General features: G+C 37.3%; 2 protein-coding genes and 1 pseudogene across 3 annotated transcripts; all 3 read right to left on the minus strand.

Moving 5' to 3' along the window:
- Positions 1 to 1571: 1571 nt before the first annotated feature.
- Positions 1572 to 26875, minus strand: LOC143880721 (putative LRR receptor-like serine/threonine-protein kinase At3g47570; annotated as a pseudogene). Its single transcript, XR_013251778.1, has 4 exons — positions 26593 to 26875; positions 25889 to 26448; positions 24683 to 25791; positions 1572 to 2156 (listed from the first exon to the last, which is right to left on the minus strand). The product of XR_013251778.1 is annotated as a putative LRR receptor-like serine/threonine-protein kinase At3g47570 (transcript).
- LOC143881225 (uncharacterized) lies at positions 2550 to 5646 on the minus strand. The gene is made up of 3 exons (XM_077384217.1): positions 3927 to 5646; positions 3473 to 3674; positions 2550 to 3032 (listed from the first exon to the last, which is right to left on the minus strand). The coding sequence occupies exons 1-3, from the start codon at positions 5618 to 5620 to the stop codon at positions 2550 to 2552; spliced, it is 2379 nt and encodes a 792-aa protein (XP_077240332.1). The 5' UTR covers positions 5621 to 5646.
- LOC143882348 (putative receptor-like protein kinase At3g47110) lies at positions 18448 to 23155 on the minus strand. The gene is made up of 2 exons (XM_077385900.1): positions 20500 to 23155; positions 18448 to 19012 (listed from the first exon to the last, which is right to left on the minus strand). The coding sequence occupies exons 1-2, from the start codon at positions 23075 to 23077 to the stop codon at positions 18564 to 18566; spliced, it is 3027 nt and encodes a 1008-aa protein (XP_077242015.1). The 5' UTR covers positions 23078 to 23155; the 3' UTR covers positions 18448 to 18563.
- Positions 26876 to 27830: the final 955 nt, after the last annotated feature.

Raw genomic sequence — 27830 nt, forward strand, 5'->3', positions numbered from 1 at the left:
AAGTGCTTCTACTGTAATGTATAAAGGAAAAATTGCCAATAGGTGACATCAAAATATGAGAATTGCCAACGGGAGACACACTTTTGAAAAATTGTTAGAGAGGGACGTAGTGGGGGTTATTAAGTCTCTAAAAAGGGGTTACAACCCTCTAAATGGGGTCATCAAACTCTCAAAAAGGGGTTATCAACTCTCTTTAACAATTTTTCAAAAGTGTGTCCCCGTTTGGCAATTGTTGTATTTTGATGTCCCCCATTGGCAATTTTTCCATGTATAAAACTGAAAGGCTGAGCATTTGAGCTCTAAGTAGACTTATAACAAAGTGTTGGAGTGTTATAGTTACAGGGGCACTCTTAATAAGTCTATCTATGTGAGTATGGGAGTGGTGCCGCTTCTTATGAGACCTGGCTAGTCTCTAGAGCGCTCATGAAACCAAGATATAGATACAAGGCCATACATGTGTCGGTCTTTTAGAAATTGCCTAAAGAGTTGAATTCTTATGTGTGAGATGTGTTCGGTTAACCAAATAGAATTGCTAGTTCAAAGACATGTCTAATATGCAATTCTGGTTAACTTTGATGTGTTTTCACTAAGTGAAGGTTCAAATCGAGAGATACCTTCATTTATGCATAAGTATTTCAATCCTGATGAGAAAACTTTCTTCGATTTTGAAAATGGTGGGGGATTGCTAGAGTTTTCTTTGAAAAATATTTTTTTAAAGTTGTATTGGAAAAAGAAAAACTCTTCTTTGAAAAATTTGCTTTTTGCTTTTGCTTTTGGAAAGAGTGTAGAAGTGCATTGAAAAGATAGTCTCACAATGCTTTGGAGAAAAGTTGGAGATGGGTATATATTCCTTTACCCATTCCTTTCTCTTGCTTTATTACACAAGGGTTAGCCATTGGTGGACCCGCAGGACAGTGCAACGCACCGTTCGCACACGCGGACGCGGCGTGGGCAGTGTGGGCTGTAAGGCGCTAGTGGCGCCTTTTAAAGCGCACTTTGCCTCATCGTAGCGAGGAGTGATTGGAGCTTTTAATTTTTCCAGATTTGATCCTAGCCATTGGATCTAAATCGAGTTGGATCGGTCAATTGGATGGACCGAGTGGTAGAACCCATCCATTTCAATATAGAAACGTATCTACCCGTTTCTGGTGCAATTCTTGAAAGTTCCAGTGCATTTTTACACTCTTTTCTATCTCACCAAAGTCGTTTTACATACTGTTTTCATTGCTATTTCTCTAACTACTGTTATACTGCAGAAACAGTAATCAAACTGATTCTCTAAGGCTTGCCATTCTCTAGGGGCATTTCGGATTTAACTCCGCTTGTGCATAGCGTCGTCAGATATTAGTATGGTGTTTCCCGTAGTAGGAATGACATGTATAGGAGGCCTAACATGCATAAGAAACTTGACATACAACAACGAGCACAATGCACAAGGAAGGCTTACTATTAGGGGAATGAGCCTATTGAACGAACTTCGCATACTAATAGGAGGCAAAGATACAAACATGAGAAAATGGATAATTCTTGAAGGGCTTACTTTTCATTCATCAGTCTCAAGATCTGAGAATACCATTGTATTAATAAGAGGAGAAAATACATCAATGAGAAAAAAATGTGACAGCTACAAGTTGCAACATTATACGGAAAACACGTAGTCTCACACTAAGTTACAAGTTTACAAAGGAAGCTTTGAATAGATAGACACCAAGAAATCATATCTCAGTAATTGGTGATATAAGGAGAACTTTCACCAACCACTAAGGAAATATTTCATCTCTCTCCATCGATATCAAGCCCACCCAAGCCTAAGAAATCTGTCTCGACTGCATACATTTCCTTTACAACATCTCTCATTTCCATTCGTTCACTTGGCAATTCTGCAGAACATACAACTCCAATCCTCAACAAAGACACCAAACATTCTCGTAATTGTTGTACATTATCTCTGCAATTGTCACCTCTTTCTTCCTCATATTTTAATGGAAGTAACGGATCCAAAATCTCCATTGCTCTTTCAGGCAAAGCCAACTCAACAAATATGCGAAGTGTTATGCCATCCTTAAACATGTCATCTGTGGGGCACTTTCCAATGAATAACTCCAATAAAAGAATCCCATAACTGTATACGTCTCCAGATATGGACACATGGCCACCTATCCCATATTCTGAAATTTCACACTTCTCTTATAATTTTGTTATGAGAAAGGAAGCTAGATACTATTTAGAAACTAAAATAAAATAGGAGATTTGGTTTTGAGAAACAAAAAGGGGAAAATTTTCCCATAAAAGCATTGAAAGATTTTGAGTATTATAATGCATATGCAGGCATAAACTATATATGGACCAAAGATAATCAATTTGGCTCAATGAAATAAATGAGTGTCATTGCCTCAAATCAGTGAGTAGATGGTTAAAGACTCGAGGAACTGAAGTAAAATTTAGTAAAATTGAAAGAATTAGACATAAGTATAATTGAAAATTTAGACAAAAACATTTTAGGCATAGCATTTTCAAAGAAATTTATGTTTGTCCCGTTTTCATGAAATTCATTTGAAAATAAGAAGGTTGAAGAAACTAACAAAATTGTTACATGGAGCAATGTACCCAATAGTTCTCTTTAATCCAATCGTGCTGCTTTGATCTTCAGAGGAGTTACGAATGAGTCCTGAATGGAACTTGGCTAACCCAAAGTCACCCACATGGCCATTCATTTCTTCATCAAGAAGAATGTTGCTTGGCTTCAGATCACAATGAGCGATTGGCGTATGACAATGATGGTGAAGATAATCAAGGGCTGAAGCCACATCAATTGCTTTGTTTAGTCTCTCAATGAAGTTCAAAATCCTCAATTGATGTTGCTCATCTACTTTTGGATGCAACCACTTCTCTAGACTCCCATTTGGCATGTACTCAAAGACAAGAGCTTTGAAATCATCACCTCCAAAATTCATACTTGAGCAAGAAGTTAAGATCTTGACAAGATTTCGGTGACGAATGTTTCTAAGTGCTTTGCACTCAGCTATAAAACTCTTGCCAGTTAAATTTTTGTCCCAGGAAGAGTTAGTTAAATTTTGGTCCCATCCCATGTTTGGTTGCCTTTTAGCACTAGGTTTATTTTAATCCCACTCTTGTAATGTTTACTTGTGGGGTGAATTTTTTAATCCCACTTTTGTAATGATTGCCTTTTCATCCCATCCCAAAATAACCCCAGGAACAAAAATAAACTCAGGAACCAAAAATAAGCTTGAGAAGAATTTTTTTCTACCCAACAGTTCAAGCAACCAAACAAAGGTTTTTTTTTTTTCCCACCGGTCAACCAAACATGGGATTTTTATTTTACCAGGATACTTCTAGGACTTTTTTTTTCCCACCTATCTCCCAGGGTATTTTTTTCTCCCACATAACTCCCAGGAACAAAAAAAACCCGGCAACCAAACAGAGAGGCTCCGTGTAATTGAAGGTTGAGAACCTTCACGGCAACAATATTTTTTTCACGTCCAAGAATTCCCTTATACACTGTTCCGTAACTTCCTACGCCTATCAAATTCGCTGAACTGAATCTATTTGTTGCTTCAAAGAGCTCTGCGTAGGAAACCTTTAAATGCTGACCCTCTATAGAAGTTGTGGAAGATGGCTTCATCCTTGACTTTCTTAACCAGTAAAGAACCGCACTGGCACCCAATATGAAAATCAAACATAAAGCCACACTCGCTACTGGGATGATCACTTTAGAAACGAGTGATTTTCCTTTCTTCTCATTATCTAGAATGGGGCATGGATCCAATTTTAATTCTAGGATACCTCCACAAAGATTGTCATTTCCAATGACTGGAATAGCATTTGCATTTCTAAAGACCCCTTGTATTGGTACTTCACCCTACAAATTATTGAAAGACAAGTCTAGATGCTTCAAAAACTGAAACCTCTCTAGATATGTTGGAATTCTCCCAGAGAAGTTATTTTGTGAAAGACCAAGGAATTCAATAGCTTTAAAATTGCTGAAAAAAGGAGGAATGGTCCCTTGAAAAGAGTTGGTGTCCATATAAAGTGCTATTAAGCTCTCACAATTCCCAAGAGTACTTGGAATTTCACCTGACAATTTGTTCTTAGAAACATCCAAAATCGCTAGATGTTTTAAGTTACCCACTTCTAATGGGAGGGGGCCAGTAAAAGAAAATCCAGACAAATTAAGTCCAATTGATAGAGAAGGAAGTCCCATAACTTGTTTTGGTATGGTACCATGAAGCTTATTTTCAGCAAGCGATAATAATAAAAGATTCTGATAGGTTCCAAGAGTTAAAGGTATGCTTCCTTGCAGGTTGTTGCCTTGTAAGTAGAGTTTGTTCAATTGAGTAATATTGCCAACAGAGGGTGGGATTTGCCCTGACAACCGATTTCCTGAAATGTGCAATATTTGCAAGCTATGCAGCTTCCCAATTGAACTTGGAATAAAACCCATGATGAATGTTTCATATATACCCAGTACCTGTAAGTTAACAAGATTTCCAATGTCACTAGGGATGCTTCCAAAAATTGGACTTTTTCCTAGTTCTAGCCAACTCAGGTGAGTCGAGAGCTTGGCTATTGAGCTAGGAATTATGCCACCAAAACGATTTTCTTGTAGCATCAACGATTGTAGATTACTACAGTTGGTCATTGAAGTGATAAAACTCAAGTCATTAGCTTTTCCAATCCCAAACTGGTTACCTGATAACACGAGGCTACGCAGATCCTTTAGGCTTCCAAAAATTTCAGGCACAAGCCCACTAAAGTGGTTGTCTGCTAACTCAACTGCTTGAAGCCGCGAAGCATTGGATAATGAGATTGGAAAGTTGCCTGTAAATTGGTTTCCTCCTAAAACAAAAATTTGGATTCTAGGGAGAGAGATTCCTAGGTCAATTGGAAGGGTACCAGATAGTTGGTTTTCCACCACAGCAAGTTCCACGAGAGACGAGAGATTATAAAGAGAGGAAGGGAAGGTGTCAGATAGATTATTTGTAGAAAGAGAAATGATTTCCAAGCTCCGAATTCGGGCCAAGTCATAAGGGATGGTTCCCTCCAAGTGATTGGAACGTAGGAAAAGAATGGTGAGAGATGTAAGGTTCCCAAGAGAAGGTGGAATACTTCCTCTGAGAAAATTATATCCAAGAAACAATTGTTGAAGATTCTTGAGAGTGCTAAGCTCGACTGGGATTTTCCTCGTCAGAATGTTGTTCCCTACATCAATTTTTTGGATGTCCATACAACGGCTGAGATTTGATGGAATTTCCCCTTCAAGGGAATTGAAGCTCATATTAAGATATCGTAATCTAAATAAATAGCCAATTTGTTGGGAAATTTGGCCATTGAAGTTGTTTTCTTGGAGGTACATTTCCCTAAGGAAGGTTAGGTTGAATATAGAGGGAGATATAGAACCCACCAAATTTTGCCCACTAAGGTCCAATACCGTGACCCTTTGATGCTTGTAACTGCAAGTGACTCCATTCCACATGCAAAAATGAACAGTATTGTTCCATGAGATCAAGGCATTAAGAGGATCGCTTCTTATCCCATTCTTGAAAGTAAGCAAAGCCATTCGATCAGTTTCATTTCCTCGTAAGGAAGTGGTGGTGGACATGCAAAAAATGAGATTTGCTTAGAGGATAAATGATCTAAAGAAACAGAGAGTCGTACCTGGTAGTTCCATTTGGGTTGGATACTGTTGACTTTTTATGTGAAAAAAGTCTTTTTGTAATTCAAACTTACAATGGGGTGTTTTTAGTCTTTATATGTATGCTTTTGGGCTTCCCTCCAAAAAAGACTAAAGTCATGAGAAAACTTTAGTCCTAGATGCGAAGTGTGAGAGGATGAGAGTGGCCATATATATACTTTCACTCTCTTAACCTTGTGAATAAGCAAAAGGTCATGGGGATCCTACGCGCACGGATCGCCCACTTGGGTCCGGTGGGCTTTTGATCTTACCACACACGCACGCCGCCCGGCCCGGCACGTGGACCTAAGGCTTTTCTTTTTATTTATTTATTTTTCCTTTTAACGGTCAAGAATTTATTTAATTTTGTTTTAACTCTTTTTTTACCGTTTAAGATTCCTTAATCGTGGTTTAGCGACCGTTTGGAAAACGTCTCTCACGCACTAAAAGAGTGCGACGTTTCACCCTAACGTGTCGATTACTTTTCTATATAAATCGGTTTTAGAGAAAACAGAAGGAAATCCTTGACGGATTCTTCTTCTGCTCTTTCTCTTCTCTGGTTTTTCTCTCTGGTTTTCTGCTCAAGGCTACTGGCAAATATAAGCGAGTTCTTAGGCATCCGGGCTGCGTGAGTGCACACCCCTGGAGCGAGAGTTGTTGTATCCTGGAGGCATACGCCGAGACGCCCATCTGCACCGTTGATTCGTCGTAGTGGGGGCGAGATTTGCCTTAAGGACAGCGAAGATTCTTCGTGCCTCAACTCGATAAGTGATCTAACGATTTCTTTTTTCCTTTACAGATTATTATTGCAGAAATAGTATTATTGATCTCTGTCTTCAACGTGTGAGGTTAATTTGTTATAAGGTATTCTCGAATCCTAAATTACAGATTTGCACATCATTTTTCTAACAATCTTAAGGCAAATCTACGATCTGTGATCTGTAATTTTTGGGATTTCGATTATTGGAAATTAATCATCATGGCTTCCCAAACCGAAAGACCGGAGAAATTTGACGGATCGGATTTCGGTAGATGGCAGGAAAAAATGCGATTCTTTCTGACTTTTCTAAACCTAGACTATATCTTGAATGATCCTGACTCATTACCTGATGAGGAAGAACCTGCTAGAACTCATCTCATTGAGAAAAGAAAAAGAGATAACTATCTCTGTAAAGGTCATATACTGAGTTGTCTCAGTAATCAATTGTTTGTTGTATTTTTTAGAATTGAGTCTGCAAAAGTATTATGGGAAACTCTAGAAAAGAAATACCTAGTCGAAGCAGCGGGTTCTAAGAAACATCTAATTGAAAAATATTTCCTCAGATGGTAGATGGAAAATCCATTATGGATCAAGTGAATGAGATCCAGTTGATTGTTTCTGACATTCTTGCTAGAGGGATCAAAATAGAAGAACAGATACAAATTGGTGCAATTATTGAAAAACTACCACCTTCATGGGAGAAATTCCAAGATACATTATTATATGACAGAAATAATTTTTCTCTTCAAGACTTGTTTGTTTATCTTAGAACTGAAGATGAAAATCGTTTCAGAAAACAGAAATCTAAGGCCTATGAGTTTAACTCTAAGGCAAATCTCACTGAATCTTCATCTGGAAAGAAAACTTTTTCTAAACCTGCATTTGGATCAGGAAAAGGTCATTTCAAGAAAAATAATAAGGATTTCAAGAAAAAGAAGGGTAACTGCTTTGTGTGTGGGAAAGCAGGTCACTATGCTAAAAACTGTCGGAAAAATGATAAGAAGAAAAACCCTTAAGGAAATAATGCGCCTTAGGCTAATGTGGCTGAAGATCAATACCTGTCGGCCGTAGTGTCTGAAGTGAACCTGGTTAGTGACGTGAATGACTGGTGGGTGGACACTGGTGCCACTAGATACATCTGTAGTGACAGAAGTGTATTTTCTTCTTACGAGCTTGTAGGGGATGGAGAGCAACTTTTCATGGGAAACTCGTCATCATCTCTTGTGACGGGTAAAGGAACAGTGCTGTTGAAGCTTACATCTGAAAAAGTTCTGAAGCTCTGTGATGTCCTTCATGAACCAGATATAAGAAAGAATCTGGTGTCTGGGTCACTTCTGATCAAGAAAGGTTTTAAACTAGTTTTTGAGGCTGATAAATTTGTAATCACTAAAAGTGGTGAATTTGTGGGAAAGGGTTACTCTAGTGAGGGTTTATTCAAACTGAATGTAACTGAGAACATTATGAATAAAGCTTCATCTTCTTCTGCTTATATTACTGATTCTTCTTGTTTATGGCATGGTAGACTAGGTCATGTTAACTATGCATCTTTAAAGAAAATGATGACCATAGGTTTAATTCCTAAAAGTGATAAAATAGTAGAGAAATGTGAAGTATGTGTGGAATCAAAGTACTCTAAGAAGCCTTTTCACAAAGTAGAAGAAATAAAAATAGAACTATTAAATTTAATTCACAGTGATGTATGTGACTTAAACAATGTTTTAACTAGAGGAGGTAAAAGGTATTTTATTACATTTATAGATGATTTCTCTAGATATTGTACTGTTTATCTTATTAGAAATAAAGATGAATCTTTTGATAAATTCATTACATATAAAACTAAAGTAGAAAATCAGTTAGAAAAGAAGATCAAAATTTTAAGATCTGATAGAGGTGGTGAATACACTTCTAATGATTTTAGTGAATTTTGTGAAAACCAAGGCATAATACATCAAGTTACTGCACCATACTCTCCACAGCAAAATGGAGTTGCTGAACGTAAAAACAGAACTCTAATGAACATGTTAAATTATATGTTAGGAAGTTTAGGATTACCTCAAAATTTATGGGGAGAGGCTCTTCTCTCTGCTTGTTATATTTTGAACAAGATATCTTTTAAAGATTCTGACAAAACTCCTTACGAGTTATGGAAGAATAGAAAACCACATTTTAAATACCTTAAAGTGTGGGGGTGCTTAGCTAAAGTTAGGATTCCAGATCCTAAGAGTACTAAGTTAGGTCCTAAGACTGTTGATTGTGCATTCATTGGATATGCACAAAACAGTAGTGCATATAGGTTCTTGATTTATAGGTCAGATCATGTTGATATGCAACCTAACACCATAATAGAATCCAGAGATGCTGAATTCTTTGAAACCTTATTCCCTTATAAGACTAGTCGAAGTGAGAACATAATTAAAAGACCCTTTGAATCTATAGATAAAGACCATCTAGTGTCTGAAGAATCAGTAGAGCCTAGAAGAAGTAAAAGGGCAAGAGTAGAGAAATACTTTGGTCCAGAGTTCATTGCCTATCTTCTAAAAGAAGATCCAAAGACATATAAAGAGGCAATGTACCTTCCAGATTCTTCATTCTGGAAAGAAGCTGTCAAGAGTGAAATAGACTCCATTTTGAGTAATGGAACATGGATCTTGACAGATCTGTCTCCTGGTTGCAAACCTATTGGTTGCAAGTGGATCTTTAGGAAGAAATTAAAAACTGATGGAACTATAGATAAATATAAAGCTAGATTAGTAGCTAAAGGGTTCAAGCAAAAAGAAGGAATAGACTTCTTTGACACTTATTCACCTGTAATCAGAATAACTACAATAAGAATTTTAATTGCCATAGCTGCAATCTATAACCTGGAAATCCATCAAATGGATGTCAAAACTGCATTTCTGAATGGTGAATTAGATGAGGAGATCTATATGGATAAACCTGAAGGCTTTGTAATCCAAGGCGAGGAACAAAAGGTGTGTAAACTTATAAAATCTCTATATGGTTTGAAACAAGCCCTAAAACAATGGCATGAGAAGTTTGATAGTGTGATGCTATCAAATGGATTCATAAAAAATGAATCAGATAAGTGTGTATACAGCAAATTTAGTGGGGATAGTGGTGTTATTGTTTGTCTGTATGTAGATGATATGTTAATCATCGGAACAGACATTAGTGTAATTAAAGGCACTAAAATTTTTTTATCAAATAATTTTGATATGAAAGATCTGGGAAAGACAGATGTAATCCTGGGTATCAAAATTAATAGAAACACAGAAGAAATAATTCTATCTCAGTCTCATTATGTAGAAAAAATTCTTAGAAGGTTTAATCAATTTGATTGTAAACTTGTGGCAACCCCATATGATTCTAGTATAAGATTATGTAAGAATAAAAGAAGTGGAGTAAATCCACTTGAATACTCTAGAGTTGTAGGGAGTCTAATGTATTTGATGAACTGCACTAGGCCAGACATAGCCTATGCAGTGGGTAGACTCAGTAGCTATACCAGAAATCCTAGTAGTGATCACTGGGAAGCTCTAATTAGAGTATTGAAATATCTTAAAGGAACCATAGACTATGGTTTGCATTTCACTAAATATCTTGTTTTACTAGAAGGGTATAGCGATGCAAATTGGGTATCTGGATTTGAGACCAAATCAAGGAGTGGATATGTTTTCACTCTAGGAAGTGCAGCAGTTTCTTGGAAATCAACCAAGCAAACGTGTATAGCCAGATCGTCTATGGAGTCTGAGTTTATTGCTTTAGAGAAAGCAAGTGAAGAAGCTGAATGGCTTAGAAACCTTCTAACTAATATTCCATTTTGGAATAAGCCAGTACCGGGTATTACAATCCACTGTGATTGTCAAGCTGCTATTGGAAGAGCAGGTAATAATGTATATAATGGTAAATCCCGACACATACGTTGGAGGCATAACTCCATAAGACAGTTGTTGAAAAATGGAGTGATAACCATTGATTATGTAAGATCAAGTGATAATATATCAGATTGTCTTACAAAAGGACTAAATAAAAATTTAGTCATGATCACATCGAGGGGGATGGGGCTGAAGCCCACTGTTTAGATCACCTATAACAGGAACCCAACCTATCTGACTGGAGATCCCAAGAAGTAGGTTCAATGGAAAAAACAAGTTATTTGAGTGATCTGTTTTGCACCAAGTTGTATGTGAATTAAGTTCACAAAGCCTATCCCTATAGTGTGGGTGCAACCTGTAACAAAAAGAGGATGAGTTGTAGGACTCTTAATGTTATCTATAGCTGACTAGCTGATTGTCAGTGGGGTGCGTAGTTACAGGGTACTCCTGATAGATACACCTATATGAGTGTGGAAGTGTGGCCGCTTCCTATGAGAATGGGCTAATTTCTCTAGAGCGCTCATGAAAACAGGACATAGCACATGGCCGAAAAGTGCAACACCGTATGAACTTGCTTATGTCTACTGTGTTGTGTGTGTGGTATGTTGTCTCAGTTTATTACTAAAAGTGCTTGGTTCAAGACGTATGTTCACCAAGTACTTGATAAACTCGATATACCTATACTAAGTAAATGTTCAAGTCCAAAAGACACCTCTACTGAAGTATAACACATCTTGCCTTGATCAAATCTATTTACATTTATGATTTATTTATTTCTTGTAATTTTGAATTAGTGGGGGATTGTTGACTTTTTATGTAAAAAAAGTCTTTTTGTAATTCAAACTTATAATGGGGTGTTTTTAGTCTTTATATGTATGCTTTTGGGCTTCCCTCCAAAAAGACTAAAGTCACGAGAAAACTTTAGTCCTAGATGGGAAGTGTGAGAGGATGAGAGTGGCCATATATATACTTTCACTCTCTTAACCTTGTGAATAAGCAAGAGGTCATGGGGATCCTACGCGCACGGATCGCCCACTTGGGTCCGGTGGGCTTTTGATCTTACCACACACGCACGCCGCCCGGCCCGGCGCGTGGACCTAAGGGTTTTCTTTTTATTTATTTATTTTTCCTTTTAACGGTCAATAATTTATTTAATTTTGTTTTAACTCTTTTTTTACCGTTTGAGATTCCTTAATCGTGGTTTAGCGACAGTTTGAAAAACGTCTCTCACGCACTAAAAGAGTGCGACGTTTCACCCTAACATGTCGATTACTTTTCTATATAAATCGGTTTTAGAGAAAACAAAAGGAAATCCTTGACGGATTCTTCTTCTGCTCTTTTTCTTCTCTGGTTTTTCTCTCTGGTTTTCTGCTCAAGGCTATTGGCAAATATAAGCGAGTTCTTAGGCATCCGGGCTGCGTGAGTGCACACCCCTGGAGCGAGAGTTGTTGTATCCTGGAGGCATACGCCGAGACGCCCATATGCACCGTTGATTCGTCATAATGGGGGCGAGATTTGCCTTAAGGACAACGAAGATTCTTCGTGCCTCAACTCGATAAGTGATCTAACGATTTCTTTTTTCCTTTACAGATTATTATTGTAGAAAACAGTATTATGGATCTCTGTCTTCAACTTGTAAGGTTAATTTGTTATAAGGTATTCTCGAATCCTAAATTACAGATTTGCACATAATTTTTCTAACAGATACATGATTTCTTTCTCCCAATTTGATTTCATCTTACTGCATATATATATATATATATATATATATATATATATATATATATATATATATATATATATATATATATATATATATATATATATATATATGGGATTTGCAAGGGACCATGGCAAGTGTATATGGTGAAAGCCCGAATTCCACAGTTTATTACATAACATGACAAACCCAAGTCAAGAAGAAATATAGTAAGGGAAATGATATCAGCATAAGCATGTATTCTTATTTGCGGATCTAGATAGCTTGTCTTTCTTTTTTAAGTGGCTTGTGAGAGCCTTCTGGGAACTGTAATAATATTTTGACCAAAACTTTGAGGCATTGCAAACATGGAGAGACCAATAATGTAACTGAAGAGATACAAAGTTACCACACAAATCGCTAATCTGCCCTCATAAAATATTAAAATGTCTTTTCAACAAGATGGAGATAATCCGGTATACAACCCCAACAATACCAATTTTCGGGTACAAAACCTTGAGTTTAGAGATGAAAACTTTTGCCAAAACTCACGTTTTCCTGTGAGAATAGCACTGCTGTAATTTGCTCTTCTTCCTCTTCAATCCGTGATCGATTTGGCTTCTCAACGAATCCAAAATCCCACCCCCGTCGTAGGGGTTGGGATTGCCCCACACGTTTACGCACAGGCAACATGTCATTTTCTCGTTTGTCTTGTTTGAATTACCTTTTGGGTATGAGTACATAGTCATAATTCTACACAGCCACTCATGTCAATTTCTAGTATAATGTGAGTTTGAAGAATATTCATTTACCATTCGAAAAAGGATCTGTCTATAGATATCACCAAAAAGATAAATTCATTTAAAGGAAAAAAAAACTTATTTTATCATAAGAACACATACAAAATCCAAATCATTGTAATTTAAACATTCAGTGGAAATCGAATTCAATATTAAAACCATTGTATCTGCCCTTCAACATGTGCCGTAACTTGTAGAGTTGGAGAGTTGGTCGATGCCTTATACAACTGGAATCTAGCAATTGGTTTTCTCTTTGATGAATAGTGATCCAATTCAAAAATTCTCACTTAGGCAATAAGTCCTACCGGGTCATTGGAATAACCCATAGCATTGTAGAGTTGGGTGATGCATTATACCAGACCAATCTATCAATTGGTTTTCTATTTGATTAATGATGATCCAACCAAAAATATTCGCAATTAGCCAATATATTCTACTGATTCAAACAGAACAATCTACATACACATGGAAAAAGCAAAACATCATAGTCGTACATGCTAACGATCTACCTAGCAATAATGACCTTAACATGCCCTATTTGGGTTGTAGGAATTTTATGGGAATTTCCTGCTTTTCCATGTTCGATTACATACGAAAAAGAGAAACTTAGAATGACCAATTCAGGCTTTATTCACAAATACCTTAAGTTTATAACAATAACCCTGCAATAATCATATCAGTTTCCTCTATGATGTGGGAATACAACAATCTCATCACAAAAAAAAATTCTGTAAGAAATACTTTTACAACAATCCAAAGAGGGCCGTATAGTTTACATTGTCGGGGGCTTTTGGTTTGGACTCAGTAGAGCTCTGAAATTGATCAGCAAGCACTCACAATTTAACGTGTTAATGCAGGGAATATGGCATATATTGGAGAGAGAGAGTAAATAATAGAAAGTACAGGGAAGAAGACTTATATTGAGGACAGAAACCTGGTCAGTAGAGAGAAATTAGGCATGAATTATGGGAAAGATTTATCCTTTCTTTATATAAAAAACTAACAAAAGTGGTAGCTTGGGCTAAGTTCAGCCGATTATTTCAATCACACGTGGCGTATACTAATTTTAGAGTGTGCTCTATCAGTCCCCCTATCATTATTCTTAGAGAAATTTACACGTGGCAAATACTAAATGGATAGATCAAAAGTATGCTTAAAACCATAGTTATCTTCACGAAATCCTAAAATTAAAGCTTTCCCATCCGAGATCAATTCATGGTACCATAAATAGGATCGATTTGGGAAAACACTATTCTGGATATAGAAGATTTCTATTCGAGAATCCTTTGAGGAAAGGAAACAGGGTATAGCTTGAAATAAAAGATTTATATTCGAGAATCCTTATGAAGGAAGGAAACGGGGTATAGAAGGGCTGCCACGTGGCGCACCCACGTCGTTCAGGATTCTGTTTTACATATATACTAGTGGGATCTTGGAAGATATTCTATTTAAGATCGGGGAAAATTTTTAAAATTAATTAAAGAACAAAATAAATGGCTGAAGCAATGGTATGTGTTTTACAATTCCATAAGGTTATGGTAAGGTCATGCAAGAGAACGATAAAGAACAAAATATATTTTTATCATCTAAATATGTTCTATAGAGTAATGTATCGAGATTAGGAGGAAATGGGGACTGTTGCTAGTGTACACTGTTAAGCGGTACAATAAATAAATGCAAAGATATTAGACCTACGGTTCATAACAATCGCAAGGCCCGGTTTGGATCGGGTTGAGGCCAACCCTAGTCTAAACCAAGATAGCATTCCCTCAACCCTAACCCAACTCAACCCAACCCGAGCCTCAGGTTGAGGATGGTCAACCCTAACCCAACCCACCTCTAAATCATTCAACCCTAGCCCAACCCATCTAACCCGAAAATCTGGTCGTGTTGGTTCGGGTTGACCTTCGGCCAAACAAAAAAAATACAATAACCGAAAGAAAACCTAGATAAAATTAGAGGACGGAGGTCTGGTTCGGTTCGGGCAGATTGGGTTGCCAAGCCTCAACCCTAACCCAATCCAAAATTAAATCGGGTTGGCTTTTCCAAACCCTAACCCAAGGAAATGCCATCCCGACCCGACCAAAAATCGGGTTGAACCTGTCGAGTTCAGGTTGAGCCCGATCCAAGTTGCACCCCTATTTAGAATAAATGTGAAAGTATTAATGGGAGTATACTATTAAATGGGGAGATAAGAGCATCCTAAATTCTTGAAGTTCATAGGGCCCACCCTTAGTGGCTGTAATTGTTCATCAAGTAGGCCCCCAAATGTCCATGGTGTAAATAAATGGAAAAGTATTAACGGGAGTTTACTATTTAATGGGGATAGTAGAGCATCCCAAAATCTTGACGTTTATAGGGCCCACCCTTAGTGACTGGAAATTGTTCATCAAGTGGGCCTCTCAAATGTCCATGGTGTAAAAACAGTACATCGTAGCACATTGATATATTGATTGAAGGGTTCTGATCTCTTAGATTGGTGTGATTTGTACCATGCCCACCAAAAGAAGTTTGACCCTCTCCAATCTTCACCAGATAAGGGACCCAACATTGATGAGTAAATTTAATAAACCAAATGTACACTATGTTTGTTGGTCAATGGAACATATTGGCATACTATTACAAATAAAGCCCATTGATCGAACGGCTTTTATCCGTTTTATCAATGTGGTTTCACATAATAGCCCACTCAAGATTTCAATCATGTAAAAAGAACAGATTTCAATAATGTGGTTTCATCTTCTTACAACGATTTGTGTGGCTGGAAATTTGTTTTTCATGACGCTTAAGTGAGGAAATCTCGTCCGGTTAGAGAGGGAGAGAGATATGAAACAAAGCAGAAACTAATTTGGGAAACCAATACTTTCTTCCGTCTTTTGTTTGAAGGAGGTTGCCACGTAGATCGAATGCAGGATGGGGGACTGTCCACGTGGGCGTGAACAGTGAAGCCCCTATCATGCTATATTATAATAGATTATATAATTTTTCTGTTTAAAAAAGACATTATTGTAACAGTGTTCTTGAATATGTGAATTTCGTTGTTGAGTGTGGCTTTCATAGGGGGGAAAAATCTGAATATTTAGGGTTCTTAACTATTGAATATGAGATCATTGTTTTGGGATCTATTTGTTGGATTTCAACAAGCACAAAATACAAAACAAAGATAGAATAGAAGAATAGAGGAGGCGTTTCCTTTTTCTCAAAGTTCATGCTTTTATTCATCTCAATAAAAAAACATTCGAACTACTCTTTATATAGTTGTGGCTAATATGTCCAACAACAACTCTAACAGTGATATGATTCTGCTTTTCACACTCCTAATCAAACTCTGACATTAGATAAGGATAAATAATAAAGATAGAGTTAAATAAGTAATAGGACTCTTGGCTTTCTTAGATAAGATCAACTTGGGGTGGCTTGAGTGGGCCCTACAAGTTTAGTCACCGTTTGAATTAATTCCAACACTATTAACTATGCCGAATTATGCATAATGCTTACACACGAGAAATCAAGTCAAGGAAGCGAGGACTAGTGGCTCTTGTGTGGAAGGGATAAGAAGAGATGTATGGACATTTCCTTTGGAATAAGTGTTATTTGTCCTTTTAGAGTAGGAATTGGTATCCACGAGATTTTAAATGGTGTAAGGGCTTACTACAATATGGTAGGGGTACCGCCCTTGATATTTGATCGAACAGCAGCTCACTTTTTTAGGAGCTGCTGTTGGATTAGATATCAAGGATGGTACTTCCACCGTACAAAGGCCTTATTGTTGTAAGCCCTTACACCATATAATTTCACGGTATCCACACCCACAAATTTACTTATAACATTCATGTCAAGTTCTCATTTGCATGTAAGTTTGTCTTATTTTGATATATTTTTCTTCATAATGCTCGGTTCATATTGAAGACAAAAATTTCATTGTCGGGAATAGCCTAGCTCTCATAGTCTTCGTGACCCACAATGGGAAAAATCTCACATGGCAGTAATTGTATCTATTAATTTTGCTAACCACGATATTGAATAATGGTTACACAGAGCCAAAATTCCATATTTACATAGACCAAGACAGCAGCTCCTGCCATGGCTCACACGGCAACTCAAGTCAAGAAAGAAGCTAGGACTTAATTAGTGGCTCTTGTGTCGAAGTGGTAAGGAGGAAATGCATCTACATTTCTCTATATATATGAAATAACATGTATTTGCTCGGTGACACTAGAAGAGAGCTACCAGGTATGACGAATTGTGTCTTTTATTCTCTTTGCAAATCTTGTCTTTTGCACCTCCTTACTAGCAAATGAAACTGATCGAATGGCTTTGCTTGCCTTCAAGCATGCGATAAGTAGTGATCCTCTTGGAGGTTTCAGCTCATGGAACCATTCTCTTCATTTTTGCAAATGGAAAGGAGTCACTTGCGGTCGTCACCATCAAAGGGTCACCGTTTTGGACCTTAGTGGGCAAAAATTGGTGGGTTCTATATCTCCCTACATATCCAACCTCACTTTCCTTAGAGAAATCAGCCTCCAAGACAACAGCTTCAACGGCCAAATATCCCAAGAAATTGGCCGTTTATTCAGATTGAGATTTCTTAGTATGAGTGACAATTCCCTTGGCGGGGAAATTCCAGCCAATCTCAGCCGCTGTATGAAACTCCGAGCTAATTGTTTGGGGAACAACAATCTGACAGGAAAAATTCCTTTCGAGCTTGGCACTACATTGTCCAGACCAACTTAAATGTAACACTAAGGTGATCATGTCTATAGTTCTAGTTGACCACTGCTACTTACATTCTTTGGCTTTGGTACAACATTGTTTGGGCTGTGTAATCCATTGATGAAATCATCAGATAAAGAATGGGCCAAAGCCAAAATGCAATCTAGTGGTTGTCAAACAGAAAATCAAAAACTTATCACCACAAAGTCTCGCATTTATGGTGTGTGTCAACGATGTTAGAGAGTGATCTTTACCATCAGATCATCAAGGATTAGATGAGAGGTAGTTTGGTTAGTTAGGTACTTAAGATAGATAAAAATTGACTTTCTCCATGCTTTTACCAATCCTAATATAAACAAATTGCCTCTCTATACTTACTCTTGCTCATCAGATATAATGTACTCTTGACAAACAAAATATCATAACATTTACAGCAACAGTCCATGCTTCAGAAAGGTAAAAAATTGGAAGAAAAAAATATTTAGGCAAGATTAAGTAATTTTAATAACTACAAAAAATAAGTGATTTTTAGAAAGTACTTTATGTAAGCTTTACGGAAATTTTGCTAGTATTTTTTTCCATTTTTTATTTTGTATTTTTTAATATTATTTTAAATTTTCTTGATTTTTAAGAGTTTCAAGATTAATCTCGAATCCAAACTTTGTAACAATATTCATAACCATTTTCTACAGGAATGTACCACATAGGAGGCAAGCCGTATAGAAGGAGGCCTAGTGCACAAGGTGCAAAATGAAGGGCCAATACTAAGGGAAGGATCCTACACCAGAATGAACTTGGCATATAAAATAGAAGGAAAAGATACAAATATGAGAAAACTAGAATATTATTGAAAAGGCAATTGCTACGAATTGTACTACTACCCACAAAACACATAATCTTGCACTAGATTATAAGTATACAACAGAAACGTTTAATTGAAATGATAATTATTATTTCTTGGACATGCAGAAAAGCTTTCATTCGCATAAAGGTTTCCTAGCTATAGTGAAAAGCATATTCATCCTCAGTAATTGGAGAGGTAAGATGGACCTTTACCATTTAATAAGGCCCTATTTTGTTCCTCTCCATGGATCCCAACTGCTCGAAATCTCTCTCTAATCGCATACATTTCCTTGGAAACATCTCCCATCTGCATTCGTTCTCTCAGCAATTCTTTAGAACACGCAATTCCAATCCTCACCAAAGACACCAAGCATGCTCGTAACCGCTGCATCTTATCTTTGTGACTCCTGCCATCGTTGGCACCTCTTTCTTCCTCAACTTCTAATTGTAGTAATGGATCTAGAATCTCCATCGTTCGATCAGGAAAAGCCATCTCAGCAAATTTGTGAAGGCTTAGGCCATCCCTAAACACATCATCTGTAGGGCACTTTCCAGTGAATAACTCCAATAGAAGAATCCCATAGCTATACACGTCTCCGGATGTGGATACATGGCCACCTCTCCCATATTCTGCAATTTCACATATACTCTTGCTATGATAATGGAAGCTTTATACCATTTAGAAAGTAAATAGGAGACATGGTTTTCAGAAGCAAGAAGGGAAAATTTTAGCTTAATGAAATAAATGATTCAATTTATTTCTGATGAATTAGTAGATGACCTACAATCCATGACTGAAGTAAAATTTAATACAAATTGGGTCTGTATTGCTACCCATAAATTGCAGCACTTCAAATCCGTGTTATTATCCGATTTGATTCAACTTTATTTATTTTTTATATAAACCTATAGACTCATCAATGGAAGTAAAATTTCTCAATGTGCTTTTGCTAGTAGAAGCCACGACGTTGCTTCCACAGGCAAAAGCAATACAAAAGTTAATTAAAACCCTCATTTTAATTTTCCTAGGAAAAATTAACAAAAATACCTTAGGATGCATTTAATTTGCAATAATTTAGCAAAATTATGTTTAGTTTCTAAAATCACCAAAATTAAAAACTTCTATGAATATTTCTACGCATTTTACACAACTAAAAATAAATTTCTATTTTCTTAGCAATATTAAGAGGCAAAAACAAATACTGAATAGAATCTAGCCGTCAATCAATGAATATACAACAAGGTGACTTCTTCCCATTATTAAAACATGCTCGCATAGAAATATTCTTGTTTATTATTAAAGATGGTCAAGCGGTAGCCGTTGTCTGTCAAGATAAATTATAATGGTTTATTTTATATCCTACAACGAATCATGTATGTCAATATTGCATACACAAGATCCACATAGCCTTAGTCCGATAACGAATTATTGTAACATAATTAAGGTAAAAGATGACACTTTACAATTTTCATTTTTTGTATAATACTTGATATTTACTTCATTTTTGAAATAATTAACTAGCAAGATTTTCCACAAATCCTATCATGCATGTTAACTGATGTCGTGACTTGCATATATAAATCGTAGTGTTACATATACCAAAAGGGTTTCCTATTTTAAGGTGACTTTCTGGTCTTCATACGCATATCTTTGTGTTTTTTTTAGTACAAGATGAAAATTAAAAAGTACAGTATGGCCCGCACCATAGGATGACCCAAACCATCCATTAGATGTGTCCCAAATATCATTTCCATAGGTTGATCCTAACCCTTTGATCTATAGACGGACTGGATATTAGAGGGTTGATCATAACCCTCTATAGATCGGAGGGTTAGGATCAACCTATGGAAATGATTTTTGGGGCACAATCTATTTAGGTTGTGGCCCATCTAATGGACGGTTTGGATCATCCTATGTGAGGAGTGCAATCATCAAAATACAGTAGTGGTGATATCATTTCCCTTTTTTGAATATACAAATAACTTTAACTACTAATTTATTTTGCTGAAAGTTGTTAATTTAGGCTTTTTGTACAATATTAGCCATTTTAAACTACCAAATATTCCATGGAACTCATCTTAAAATAAAAGAATGAATAAAAAAATAAAACTATTACCTGGAGCGATGTACCCAATAGTTCCCTTTAACCCAATTGTGCTGCTTTGCTCTTCAGAGGACTTAGAAGTGATTCTTGAATAGAGCTGGGCTAACCCAAAATCACACACCTGGGCATTCATGTGTTCATCAAGAAGAATGTTGCTTGGCTTTAGATCACAATGAGCAATGGGAGTATGGCAATGATGGTGAAGATAATCCAGCACAGAAGCAACATCAATTGCTATGTTTAGCCTCTCATTGAAATTCAAAATCCTCAATTGATATTGCTTATCTAGTTTTGGATGCAACCACTTCTCTAGACTCCCATTGGGCATGTACTCAAAGACAAGAGCTTTGAAATCATTACCTCCAAAATCCATACTTGAACAACAAGTTATGATCTTAACAAGATTTCGATGACGAATGTTTCTCAGTGCTCTGCACTCAGCCATGAAACTTTTCGAGGCTCCACGTAATTGAAGGTTGAGAACCTTCACGGCAACAATATTTTCTTCACCTCCAAGAATTCCCTTATACACTGTCCCGTAACTTCCGACACCTATCAAATTTTCCGAAATGAACCCACTTGTTGCTTTAAAGAGCTCCATGTAGGAAACATTTAAATGTTGACCCTCTATAGAAGTTGTGGGGGATGGTTTCCTCCTTGACTTTCTTAACCAGTAAAGAGCCGCACTGGCACAAAAAAAGAAAATCAAACATAAAGCCGCACTTGCTACTGGAACGATCACTTTAGAAACAAGTGATTTTCTTTTCTTAGCATTATCCAGGATGGGGCATGGAACCAACATTAATTCCGGGATACCACCACAGAGATTGTCATTGCCAATGACTGAGATAGCACTCTTATTTTTAAAAACCCCTTGTTTAGGTACTTCACCCTGTAAATTATTGAATGACAAGTTTAGATACGTCAAAAGCTGCAACTCCTCTAGAAATTTCGGAATTCTCCCGGAGAAGTTGTTGTATGAAAGACCAAGGGATTGAATTGCTTTTAAACCACTCAAAGAAGAAGGAATGGTCCTTTGAAAGGAGTTGACGTCCATATAAAGTTCTAATAAGCTCTCACATTTACCAAGGGTACTTGGAATTTCACCAGATAATTTGTTACTTGAAACGTCCAAAATTGCTAGATGTATCAAGTTACCCACATCTAGTCCGAGGGAGCCGGTCAACGAATTATGAGACAAGTCAAGTGCTATTGTTAGGGAAGAAAGGCCGATGACTTGTCTCGGTATGGAACCACGAAGGTTATTTTTAGAAAGATTCAATTTTTCCAGTTTCTTACAGTTTCCAAGGGCTGAAGGTATGCTTCCTGTCAGGTTGTTTTCAGCTAACGCGAGCAGGTTTAATTGGGTAATATTACCGATGAAAGATGGGATTTGTCCTGACAGCATATTTCCCTCCATGATCATTCTTTGCAAGCTCCGCAACTTCCCTATTGAAGTTGGAATAGTACCCGTGATCAAGCTGTTGTATACACCCAAGTACTGTAAGTTAACGAGATTTCCGATGTGACTAGGGATGCTTCCAACAATTTGGCTAGCTCCTAATTGTAGCCAAGTCAGGTGAGTCGAGAGATTGGCTATTGAGCTGGGTAATATGCCTCCAAAATGATTCATGCTTAGATCCACTCTCTCTAGATTACTACAATTAGTCAAAGAAGTGATAAAACTCAAGTCATCAGCTTTTCCAGTTCCAAACTGATTACCCCATAAATTGATCGTGGTCAGATCTTGTAGGCCACCAAGATCTTCCGGCACCGGCCCGCTAAAGTGGTTGTCATCTAATCCGAGACATTGAAGCCAAGAAGCATTGGATAATGAGATTGGAAAGTGTCCTGTAAATTGGTTCGCCCCTAGAAGCAGAAATTGGAGTTTAGGGAGAGAAATTCCTATGTCGAATGGAAGGCTCCCATATAGTTGGTTCTTTGCCATGGCAATTCTCTCTATGGACGAGATATTATAAAGAGAGGAAGGAATGGTACCGGATAGTTTATTATCAGAAAGGGCAATTGATACCAGGCTCTGAATTTGGGCGAGTTCACCCGGGATGCTTCCCTCCAAAGGGTTGGAATATAGAAGAAGATCAGTGAGAGATGAAAGGTTCCCTAGTGAAGGTGGAATGCCTCCTATGAGAAAATTAGGACCTAGATCCAATTCCTTGAGATTCTTGAGAGTGCCAAGCTCGAAAGGAATTTTTCCTGTCAGGTTGTTGTTCCCCAAACCAATAGCTTGGAGTTTCATACAGCGGCTGAGATTGGCTGGAATTTCCCCGCCAAAGGAATTGTCACTCATACTAAGCAATCTCAATCTGAATAAACGGCCAATTTCTTGGGATATTTGGCCGTTGAAGCTGTTGTCTTGGAGGCTGATTTCTCTAAGGAAAGTGAGGTTGGATATGTAGGGAGATATAGAACCCACCAATTTTTGCCCACTAAGGTCCAAAACGGTGACCCTTTGATGGTGACGACCGCAAGTGACTCCTTTCCATTTGCAAAAATGAAGAGAATGGTTCCATGAGCTGAAAGCTCCAAGAGGATCACTACTTATCGCATTCTTGAAGGCAAGCAAACCCATTCGATCAGTTTCATTTCCTAGTAAGGAGGTGCAAAAGACAAGATTTGCAAAGAGAATAAAAAACCAAAAGACAGAAAGAGTCATACCGGGTAGTTCCATTTGGGCGAGAGATCTTCTGGTGTCACCGAGCAAATACATGTTATTTCATATATATATAGAGAAATGTGTAGATGCATTTCCTCTCATCACTTCGACACAAGAGCCACTAATTAAGTCCTAGCATCTTTCTTGACTTGAGTTGCCGTATGAGCCATGGCAGGAGCTGCTGTCTTGGTCTATGGAAGTCCTAGCATCTTTCTTGACTTGAGTTGCCGTATGAGCCATGGCAGGAGCTGCTGTCTTGGCTCTGTGTAACCATTACTCAATATCGTGCTTAGCAAAATTAATAGATACAATTACTGCCATGTGAGATTTTTCCCATTGTGGGTCACGAAGACTATGAGAGTTAGGCTATTCCCGACAATGAAATTCTTATCTTCAATATGAATCGGGCATTATGAAGAAAAATATCTCAAAATAAGACAAACTCACATGCAAATGAGAACTTGACATGAATGTTGTTATGTAAATTTGTGGGTGTGGATACCAATTCCTACTCTAAAATGACAAATGACACTTATTCCAAAAGGAAATGTCCATACATCTCCTCTTATCCACAAGAGCCACTAGTCCTCGCTTCCTTGACTTGATTTGTCGTGTGTAAGCATTATGCATAATTCGGCATAGTTGTGGCAGACTTTAACGCTAAGAAGGGTTTGTTGCAGACTTTAACGCTTTTTAACGTCAATTCACGTTGAAGGGTTGCGAATTATCCTACAGGGGTGCGAATTTCTCATTGTCCTGTTTTTTTTATAAACTTTAGTCGAGGGTGTTTTTTTGAAAATTTTCTATTTTCTATTTTATTTTTTCCAAATTTATTGTAATAATAATATTTGTAATTCTCTTATAATTTTAAAAAATAAATAATTGCCTGATTTTTCTCAAATCCAACCTCTAACATTTGCAGAACAATATTTTACATGAGTGTTTCCCGTAAGAGTCATGACATGTATAGAAGGCCTAATACACAAGATGCTTGAGATGCAACAACTACCTCAATGCATACAACACTATTAGGGGAAGTAGCCTACAATAGTACGAGCTAACCATACTAATTGGAGACAAAAATACAAATATGAAAACAAGTTTATTCTTGAAAAGTTTGCTCTTCATTAATCAGTCTCAAAATCTGAGAATATAGAAGGCTTTGTTTTGAGAAACAAAAAAGGGAATACTTTTCTCTTAGAAGCATTGAAAGGATTTGAGTTTTGAGAAAAGCAAATAATGTATTTTTTAATGGCAAAATGCAAATAATGCAAAATCATGCATAAACTATCGAATCAAGAAGAATGATTTGGCTCAGTGAAATAAATGATCATTCATACTTCCAATCAATGAGTAGGGTTAAGGAGTTATGAAAGTGAAGTAAAATTTACTATAATTGAACAATTTTGACAAAATTAAACATTTTAGGCATGTCATTTTTTTAAAAAAACTTATCATTGTCCTTATTTCATGAAATTCATCTTAAAATTAGAGGGTTGAAGAAACTAAATAAATTGTTACCTGGAGCAATGTACCCAACAGTTCCCTTTAGACCAATCGTGCTGCCTTGATCTTCAGAGGAGTTGCGAATGATTTTTGAATCAAACCTCGCTATCCCAAAGTCACCCACATGGCCATTCATGTCTTCATCAAGAAGAATGTTGCTTGGCTTCAAATCACAGTGAATGATTGGAGTATGACCTTGATGGTGAAGATAATCCAATGCAGAAGCCACACCAATTGATATGTTTAGTCTCTCAATGAAATTCAAAATCCTCAATTGATGTTGGTCATCTACCTTTGGATGCAACCACTTCTCAAGACTCCCATTTGGCATGTACTCAAAGACGAGAGCTTTGAAATCATCACCTGCAAATTTTATACTTGAACAAGATCACAAGACTTCGATGGCGAATGTTTCTTAGTGCTTTAGACTAGGCCATGAAACTCTTCGAGGCTCCACATAATTGAAGATTGAAAACCTTCACGGCAACAATAGTTTCTTCATGCCCAACAATTCCTTTATACACTGTTCCATAACTACCGACACCTATCAAATTTGATGAACTGAACCCATTTGTTGCTTTAAAGAGCTCCGCGTAGGAAACCTTTAAATGTTGACCCTCTATAGAAGTTGTGGGAGATAGTTTCTTTCTTGACTTTCTTAACCAATATAGAGCCACACTGGCACACAAAAAGAAAATCAAGCATAAAGCCACACTTGCTACTGGGATTATCACTTTAGAAACATGTGATTTTCTTTCCTTCTCACTATCTAGGATGGGGCATGGATCCAACTTTAATTCTGGGATACCTCCACAAAGTTTGTCATTTCCAATGACTGAAATAGCACTTGTATTTCTAAAAACCCCCGGTTTTGGTACATCACCCTGTAAAGTATTGAATGACAAGTTTTGATACGTCAAAAGATGCAACTCTAGATATTTTGGAATCCTCCCAGAGAAGTTATTGTATGAAAGACCAAGTTTTTGAATTGCTTTCAAACCACTCAAAGGAGGAATGGACCCTTGAAACGAGTTGACCTCAATATTAAGTTCTATTAAGCTCTCACAATTACCAAGAGTACTTGGAATTTCACCGGACAATTTTCGTGGAAACGTACAAAAACGCTAGATGTATTAAGTTACCAACATCTAGTGCAAGGGTGCCGGTCAGTGAATTGTGAGACAAGTCAAGTAGGACGGATAAGGAAGAAAGGACGATGACTTGTCTCGGTATGGCACCACGAAGGTTATTTTTAGAAAGATTCAATGTTTCCAGTTTCTTACAGTTTCCAAGGGCTGAAGGTATGCTTCCTGTCAGGTTGTTTTCATCTAACGTGAGCAGGTTTAATTGGGTAATATTACCGATGGAAGATGGGATTTGTCCTGACAGCATATTTCCCTCCATGATCATTCTTTGCAAGCTCCACAACTTCCATATTGAAGTTGGAATAGTACCCGTGATCAAGCTTTTGTATACACCCAAGTACTGTAAGTTAACGAGATTTCCAATGTGACTAGGGATGCTTCCAACAATTTGGCTAGCTCCTAATTGTAGCCAAGTCAGGTGAGTCGAGAGATTGGCTATTGAGCTGGGTAATATGCCTCCAAAATGATTCATGCTTAGATCCACTCTCTCTAGATTACTACAATTAGTCAAAGAAGTGATAAAACTCAACTCATCGGCTTTTCCAGTTCCAAACTGATTACCCCATAAATTGATCGTGGTCAGATCTTGTAGGCCACCAAGATCTTCCGGCACCGGCCCGCTAAAGTGGTTGTCATCTAATCCAAGACATTGAAGCCAAGAAGCATTGGATAATGAGATTGGAAAGTGTCATGTAAATTGGTTGGCCCCTAGAAGCAGAAATTGGAGTTTAGGGAGAGAGATTCCTATGTGAGATGGAATGCTCCCATATAGTTGGTTACTTGCCATGCTAATTCTCTCCAGAGACGAGATATTATAAAGAGAGGAAGGAATGGTACCGGATAGTTCATTCTCAGAAAGGGCAATTGATACCAAGCTCTGAATTTGGGCAAGTTCATCCGGGATGCTACCCTCCAAATGGTTGGAATGTAGAAGAAGATCAGTGAGAGGTGAAAGGTTCCCTAGTGAAGGTGGAAAGCTTTCTATGAGAAAATTATGATATAGATGCAATCGGTTGAGCAGTAGATAAAGTAACATTGTCATGTTATGAAGGGTTTTTGTCATTGTTTAATGTTTATATGTTTCTATAAATGAGGTTATCTTTATTCAAACTCAGAAAAGGGACAAACAGACATAAGGAACGTTTAAAATAATTTTCTTCAAGTGACAGGTGATTTCAGGGCGACCAACCTTGCACTTCGAATCTGATCAACCTATTTATTGGTCTCAATCCATTCGAATTCATTATTGGTCGTTTTTCTAGTGACTCTAAGATGTATTTTCTTATTGTACTTCACGATCTATTCCGAATCCAACTGTTCAATGGAGTGTCCTAGGTCCTACATGCCTTGTATATATTTAGGGCAAAGAGTTAGGAGAGGGAAAAGGGAAGACATTAGAGAGTGCGAGGGAGGAATCACTACAGATGAAAAGTGTTAGCCCAAGGGTTCAATATTTACCTAGGTTTTGTTGACTCACAAACCCAAATTGATTAAGTAGACTAATGTGCTTTGTAAGTGTTTGTGTATATGACAGGATATTGATGAGATAACAACTTGCACGAGTATCAAAGCCAATCTTGAAGATGAACGATTAATGGCAACCCACTCCAGAACTTAATTGAAGATATTCAAAGATTTGAGGAAATAACATGGACAAGTCAAAGAAAAGGAGTTCATATGCAAGTCAAAGAACCAAGGTGGACTACTGATGAAGAATTGGAGTCTAAGAGGGGAGTTTATGCTTAAAATGTATTATCCATTCTACTTTAGGATACCTAGGTTCAAGGCACATTTTCAAGTCCCAATGTTTTTAAAAGTGAAGTTCAATCCAAGCCCTTAAATGTTGGAAATCATTAAAATGGTTTTAAAACAAAAAAAATTTTAAAAATTTCAGTTCCTCGGTCAACCGCACCTCATGGTCTACGGCGAGATCACTAGAAGAAAACAAAATAGAAACAAACCGTTCTTAGTCGGTCTACCCAACCCGCTTAGTCTACTGACCTCGGTCGACCGCGGCC

Source organism: Tasmannia lanceolata, unplaced genomic scaffold (assembly GCF_043159265.1).
Source record: "Tasmannia lanceolata isolate RefF3 unplaced genomic scaffold, GAP_Taslan_0.1 ptg000007l, whole genome shotgun sequence".
Lineage (NCBI taxonomy): Eukaryota > Viridiplantae > Streptophyta > Magnoliopsida > Canellales > Winteraceae > Tasmannia > Tasmannia lanceolata.

Coding starts and splice junctions, on each gene's coding strand:
- LOC143882348 (XM_077385900.1), bottom strand. CDS start 23,077: ATGGGTTTGCTTGCCTTCAAGAATGCGATAAGTAGTGATCCTCTTGGA. Junction 19,013..20,499: donor TATTGGGTACATCGCTCCAG/GTAATAGTTTTA, acceptor GTGAAATTGCAG/AATATGGGAGAGGTGGCCAT.
- LOC143881225 (XM_077384217.1), bottom strand. CDS start 5,620: ATGTCCACCACCACTTCCTTACGAGGAAATGAAACTGATCGAATGGCT. Junction 3,675..3,926: donor ATTCCAACATATCTAGAGAG/GTTTCAGTTTTT, acceptor ATTGGGTGCCAG/TGCGGTTCTTTACTGGTTAA. Junction 3,033..3,472: donor AAAATATTGTTGCCGTGAAG/GTTCTCAACCTT, acceptor TTAACTGGCAAG/AGTTTTATAGCTGAGTGCAA.